We start from the raw sequence: 7,339 nt of genomic DNA, 5'->3' as shown, positions 1-7,339 counted from the left end.
AATGAGTAGCCATATTTATGTTACAAACCGAAAAGCTAACTTGAAATTATCACATGAGGTTCTACATAAATATAATACTATGGTTACCCACCAACTTTAATTTACCATATATAGAGTTATGCATTTGTGGTGACAAAACCCTTCACCTTCTAAATAACAAAAACATCATCACACAAATAACCTATCTTCAAGTAGATTTTCCTTGAGGTCCCTCGGTGATTGGCAAATGGCTGGGCTAGGGAAGAATTCGTCGTCCGGATGCTTCCACAAGCAAGCTCGCCGCGCCACCGAGGCTCCCTCCACAAACCGCTATTCCGGCCTTAGCGACATTGATTCTAATAACATGGACGACCGTGACAAGACACGATGCCATAGGTGTTGCTCCACATTTTGTGTATGGTCATGTCTTTCATTATTCGTCATCATCCTCATTTTCCTCTTCATTGCTATCTCATACTTGATCTTCCTCCAACTAGGGTTACCCCAATTCAACGTTAGGTCGCTAAACATAACCAAGTTGGAGGTCGATAATAACTCCGAGCAATTGCATGCAATAATAAGCTTAGGGATTAGGGTTTCAAACAAGAATGAGAAGATGGAGATTTTGTATGGTTCTCTTTTTGTTGATATTACAAGCGAAGAAGTGCCTCTAGGAAATGCTATAGTTGGAGGGTTCTCTCAAAAGGCTCAAAATGACACAAATTTGGATATGGAAATGACAATAAGCAATGCTAAGGTTGATAGAGATGCTGTGAATTCTCTGAAATCAGACATTGATTCTAAAGAGATGGTGTTTGATGTTTATGTTGGAGGACATATTGGTTTTAAGGTTGTAGGTATGCATATGACCAATGTCCCTTTTCTATCATCTTGTCATGAAATCAAGCAGATGGATGTTGATTTTGGAAGAAGGCCTGCATGTGATGTCAAGATGTTTTCTTTCAGGTAAAAAAAACTATATTTGCACATGATATCATGCCATTATAGCTTGATTAATAATTCAATATAGGTAGTCATATATATAAATTTGAGTGGATATATGTGTTAAATAATGTGGTATAATAGAGACTAAACCATTATAGTTTTCCAAGTATTTAGACCCAAATTATATCTCAAAACAATGAAAACATGCTATGTCAATTAAAAAATTCAATATTCCTTATTTTTTCTATTTTTTCTTCATTGTTATTAGTTTGAGACATATTTTGAGACAACAAATCATTATTACTTAATTACCTTATTGTGATATGAATTGGGATCACATCAATTACATTTTTCTTAGTCCAAAATATTGATTTTGGAAGCCTCCACAACAAACACATTTTAAAACCTTGGAAAAAATAAAGACTTATTAGAAAACTAAATTTATGTATGGGGATATGATGGTGTTGTTGGCATGAATGTATTTAAATGGATATCACCATAGATGGAAAATGTCTTGAACAGTGGACTTTACTAGTATATGAATTTAGGTAATGATTCCTTCCTATGAATTCTGTTATAGCCTGTTCAGGGCTTATTCTTCCTGAGAAATATTTAGATATCTAGCATGTAATTAGTGCAAAATGGAGGGGAGAATGGACAAATGCATGGAGTTGTAACTGCATCACAAGCAGCTTCTATGCAATAGTTATTGCCCAGAGATGAATGATGCATATATTATATAGTTGCAGAAATACAAAATATAAAGAAAGTAGTTAATGATATCTTAATTGTTAGTTAACTACTAAGAAGGTATATTGAACGATTAACATGTTATTTTCATGAAGCTAATAATGTGTTATTCAAAGTTGACATCTATGGGTATACCGTATACCTTATCAATTATTTATTGAGACATCATTAATGATAGTATACAACTTTAGTGTATGAATAACAAAATTGAAAATTAATATATGGCACATGCACCGTAATATTATTATGACAAATACTAATGGGTTTCAAGATCTTGTACAATTGTGTTGCAGGCCTATAAGTAACCATTGAGGAAAATCACAAGCAAGTTTTACCAAGCCAACAGTTTATCTTGAGGGTTTCTACAAATAGCCATATATTCATAAAGACATTAGAGTACATGAAGTCATGAATATTTTGGTCCTTTATCTTATTTATATGTTTTAATTTGGTCTTCTAACCAAATAAAGTGTCAATTTAGTCCTACATCTTCTTAATATTTGTCAATTTCACCATTCTCATAGTGATATACCAAATCTTGTCAGCCATTGAAATCTGCATATTTAATTTCTTCACCTTTTCCTTGACAACTTCTCTTTCTTCTTTCGTCTTCTTATCTACATTCTCATCATTCAAGAATTCAAATTGAATCTAAAAAGACACCTAACCATTGTTTTTAGGTGAGAAAATGCAAATTCTGATAGTGGAAAAAGAATCCGTTACGAATTTGACATATTTTGCTGAAAATATAATAATGTTATGATTAAATGGTGAAATCAACAAATATTAGAAATATAGATGACTAAATTAATATTTTATTTTATTAGATAACTAAATTGAAACCTAAAAATAAGATATAAGATGAGAAAGTTAGCTTGCCTCACCGTTCATAGATAGATGAATTTCTTTGATTTCTGCCAAAATTACAAAAAAAATGCTTTGTTGGGATTATCAAGATCCACTTCAATTTTTTTTTGGTTATGAGATTAATTTTTCATAATTTGGTTGAGGGACACCCTTATTACATAAAAAAGATGATATTTACTTTTTTATTCATTAAGCAAAATAGACCACTTGATCTTTTAACTTTATACAACTTAATTCACTTTCAGCATCTACATATTTTATGAGTTTTGTTTGATTGTGTGACAAATAATCTCAAAAGTCTTGCTTTTAGAAAATGGAGTTTCTAATATTTTATAACCCCACAAACTAGTTGGGTTGTTTCAAGCTAAACAAATAGAATGTACCAATAAAAGCTAGGATGTGTGCCTTATAAGAAGCTATTTGTTAACGAATATATAAGTTTCTAATGTTATACCACATTGTCATGTATACCAAAAAAAAAAGAATACATAATTCCTAATGGGTTGTTTAATTCATTAATTTCATGACTACATGAGTAAGTGATGGAAGTATAAAATGACAATGATATTATAATCACTACAAGAAATTTGTTACACACTCATAGTGACAAGTAATAAACAGCTAGTATATGCATAATATACGTAGGGATGTACAATAAAGTATAAGTATAAGTGTAATATAGCTATAAATATTTAAGTTCGTAACTATAAGTATTAGTGACATGATATATTTTATTGGAATAAATAAGTATTGACTGTAACTGTATGTTTTAACAACGACTTCAAAACCGTAGGTATGGACGTTAAAGGTGTTATCTTTAACAACGCTTCTTGAAGAAAGCGTTGTTAAATGTCATACTTCATATATTTAACAACACTTCTTTAATGAGCGTGGTTAAATGTGTTATATTTAACAGGGCTTATTGAAGCAAACATTGTTAAAGGTGTTATCTTTAACAATGCTTATTGAATCAAGTGTTGTTAAAGATCATACATTCATATATTTAACAACACTTCTTCAGTGAGTGTTGTTAAATGTGTTATCTTTAACATTGTTTATCGAAGAAAGCGTTGTTAAAGGTCCTACTTTATTTATTTAACAACACTTCTTTAATAAGCGCTGTTAAATATCATACATTCTTCATAGTACTTCTTCAGTGAACGCTATTAAACGTTTGTTTTAGTGAGCGGTAATATTTTCAAATTCAAAAATAAAACCTCACACACAATAATACACATATCACTCAGTTTATTATTTCTCTTACTTTTCTTTTTCTCCATGAGTTACATTTTTCCCCTCTTTTGTTTTTAGTTTCTCTCTTCAAGCAAGTTATCGGTTTTTGGTTTTTCTCTTCAAGCATAAGATAAATCGTTATCGTATTTTAGCTCATTTATTTCTTTTTCATTCAGTCTTGATGCTTGCATTTACACCATAAATAACAAGTCTTTGATGCATTTGAATCGTTATTTTTTAAATAATTTATGATCAATTTGGTGGAAACATTTCACTAATAGTGTGATCTTTATTTGTTGTGAAGTTATGCAACTATGACTTTCTAGGTTTTTTGCATGTTTCATTGGTTTATAACACACGATTTAAGTATAATGGTATATGTTCTTTCTCAATTGCTGCTAATTTTGTATTTTTTATAGCTTTTGCAATTTATTTAGAGATGTCATTTTTATTAGTATTTGCAGTTTGCATTGATCATTGAGGAACACATGAACACTCTGTAAGGACTTGCACATTGGAGGAGAAAGAATGAACAATTTGCATAAGATCTCATTACTCATATGTTATTTTATAATATTGGAATCTATTAAGGTTGAATGTAGCTGAAGTCGTTGGTGATTTAACAAATCTATTGTAAATGTGGTGGAGTTGAACATACTTGTCACGTGTTTGATAGAACGTCTGAGAGAGATATTGTCTTATTTAGAAATTAGATATTTAACAGTGCTTACTTTAGTGAGGACTGTTAAATGTCTACTTTCTACGGTGCTTCAAAAAATGTTGTTAAATATAATCCTATGTACTCCTGCGCTCACAAAGAAAGCGTCCCAAAAACGCTATTAAATAACAATTTTAAGCTCTATTGTTTTGTTATTCTAGCGTAGTGGTTATATATATAACTTTTTTTAAAACCTTGTTCCCACATTAAACATTTTGTCTTCCGAGTTCCTAATTCCTAATCTTTCTTACTTGCACTATATAGAGTCCATATTCTCCTATTAATGACTAAATATCTATTAATAATTTTTTATATTATCTCTATTAGTTTATATGAATTTGGTTACAATGTTATTGAGGTAGTGAAAAAACATCATTTGATTATAGTGAAGAAAACCCTCCAACTTCTGAAAAACTCATGCAAGCACAAGCTACTGGTTCAGTTTCCAGTCTGATTTGAAAACATCGCTTCCTATAACCTGTGTGTGCCCCTATTTCCAATTTGTCCAACAAGAAAGCCATTTTTCCTCATCCTCCCAAAAAGTTGCTTATCAAACTCGACAAAGGTATATAAAAACCAATCAACCATTTCTTTTTCATTTATAATTTCATCTTTTAGGTTAATTAATCATGGCTATAAATCTTATTCACTTGTATCTTTATAGATCCTAATGTTTATTTCTTATTGCATTTTGTGGTTTGCGGCTCTTTTAGGTTAATTCTTGTTAGACTCATTGTTTCATTTGCTATTCTAGTTTGTAGTTTGCAGCCTTGTTAGACTCATAGTTTTGTTGGATAGTCGTTGATTCTTTAAATTGTATCATCTTAACAATGTATCAAAATTCAATTCTGAATGTGAGTTCAAATCATTTTTTTTTATTGGCTGGTTGGTCTGGGTAGAAAATTTCTAACTGAAATAATCAACATCGGTATAAATGACATTTTGATCTTAAGAACCAAATTGAATCAAGTGGTTTTTTATTTGTTTTGGTTTGAATACTTTTATTGGTTGTAATGTGTAAATATATGCAAAAAGTTTACAAAAAAGAATAGACAATGAGAATTTGTTTTAGTTTTAGTTTTATTTTTTTGTCACAAACTACAAAAGTCGTAAGGTTAGGGCTGTATCATTGTATGCAGACACAAATCCATTTCCTTTACACATATATAGTCCCAATTTATAAAATTATGAATTAGGGCCTATATTTGGTTATACTATGAATTGAGATTTGTATATATTTTGAATGAAATTGTTCATTCATAATATAACCAAACCAGCATTATGTTAAGAGAAATTAAAAGGTACCAAACTTTAAAAGTTTCTTAGCATAGTAAAGTATTCGTAGTTTATGAGAATAGAGAAATGAAACATAAATTCTTGTTAGACTCCATATTCTTACACTACTTTAAAGGCTACAATGTATTTTGAATTTTGAAGTATGTAGTATACAACAACTACAGTAGAATTAATATGAAGATTATACAACACCCCCATTTTTTAGTTTCTAATCTATGCTACAACGAGTAAATAAATGTCATTCACATTTTTCAATAAACATTGGAGTCAAGGCATTTCACACTTAATACCAACTACCAAATACTAAAACAAAGATAAAGTCATAGTAGTAGATAGTTTAATGACTTCTGACTATAAAGGATTGTATCTTTGTTATTAGTCGCGCATTATAGCGGTGCGATAGCGGCATTGCGGAGGTCGTCGGCCCCTCCCCATGACAAAACAGTGGATAGCGGTGTGCTTACTGTCGTGGTTGTATTGTGCAGTACCTCCATTTCGCAGGGTAGAAGGCGCAAGAGGTTGAAGGTGAGTTAAATGTTGAAACCCTAATTTATTTAATGGAAAAAGTCATTTTTACCCTTACTTTTTTTACTGTTAGTCTTTTTGACATTTCTGATTTAAAAAGACTCCTTTCACTTCTTTCTCATTTAATTCATTTCTATTTCTTCTCATTTAATTTAAGTTTTCTCTATCCCCCCCCTATAATTTCTTCCACTCATTAAAACTAAAAATTTCATTTGTTTTTCTCACTTAAACATGTTTCATCTCTTCATCTCCTACGTTGAACACATTCTATTCCTATACTTCTTCACTAAAACATAAAACTCTTTCATTTTTTATCTCCTACATTCTAAATTCACTTATTTTTCTACATCTTTCCTAAAACGCAAAAATCTCTTCCTCCCTTTACTATTTTCTGCCTATTATCTACTCCCTTCTACTTTTTGCCTCACATACCCAAAAAAATTTCTAAGTTTCCTTCTAACATGGCCTCATCTCAAACTCCCTTTCTCACACCCATTCCCAACGATGTATTGTTGAAACTGCAACACCGCAAATTTTACGATTTGGAATTATAAGATTTTATTAATATTGTTATTAATTATATTTTCGAAAATGAATTTCTGGGAATTTTCCGTAAATAATTAGACGCAACTCTAGTTGAGTTTTAGTCTTGTAATTATATTTCCAATTTAGTGGTAAATTTTCATGATTTTCGGAGACTGTCGGTTTTGGACCACTGTCGGGGGCCGAATCTCACCCAGTACGGCTCAAAAAGTGGTTTTTGAGTTCCGTAACTCGGAATCGAATTCCGATCGCACCGTTGACTTCGTAATTTCATTTCGAGTCAATATAGACCCTGATTACACTCATACCTATTTTCTAAATATTTTTCACTCGGAATGTCGAAATCCGAAATTCTAATCGAATATTAAGATCGGGCGATTTATAATACCCGATCGAGTGTTGGCCGATAATACTCAGAAATGTTTATCGCACGTGTCCGCGAGGTGATCATTCCGCATTGGGATGCGAGATTTGACTTCCATA

At 31.2% G+C, this 7,339-nt stretch overlaps 1 protein-coding gene across 1 annotated transcript; it reads left to right on the top strand.

Annotated features, from left to right (window-relative positions):
- LOC109329517 lies at positions 315-2,215 on the top strand. Its single transcript, XM_019563203.1, has 3 exons — positions 315-394; positions 477-945; positions 1,968-2,215. Exons 2-3 carry the CDS (start codon positions 596-598, stop codon positions 1,984-1,986), a joined length of 369 nt encoding a protein of 122 aa, XP_019418748.1. The 5' UTR covers positions 315-394; positions 477-595; the 3' UTR covers positions 1,987-2,215.

This window comes from Lupinus angustifolius, chromosome LG16 (assembly GCF_001865875.1).
Source record: "Lupinus angustifolius cultivar Tanjil chromosome LG16, LupAngTanjil_v1.0, whole genome shotgun sequence".
Lineage (NCBI taxonomy): Eukaryota > Viridiplantae > Streptophyta > Magnoliopsida > Fabales > Fabaceae > Lupinus > Lupinus angustifolius.
The sequence above is the reverse complement of the archived record's forward strand: the minus strand, read 5'-3'. Positions and strand labels throughout refer to the sequence as shown.

Excerpts from the sequence above, each read along its gene's own strand:
- LOC109329517 (XM_019563203.1), top strand. The coding sequence starts at position 596 with ATGGAGATTTTGTATGGTTCTCTTTTTGTTGATATTACAAGCGAAGAA.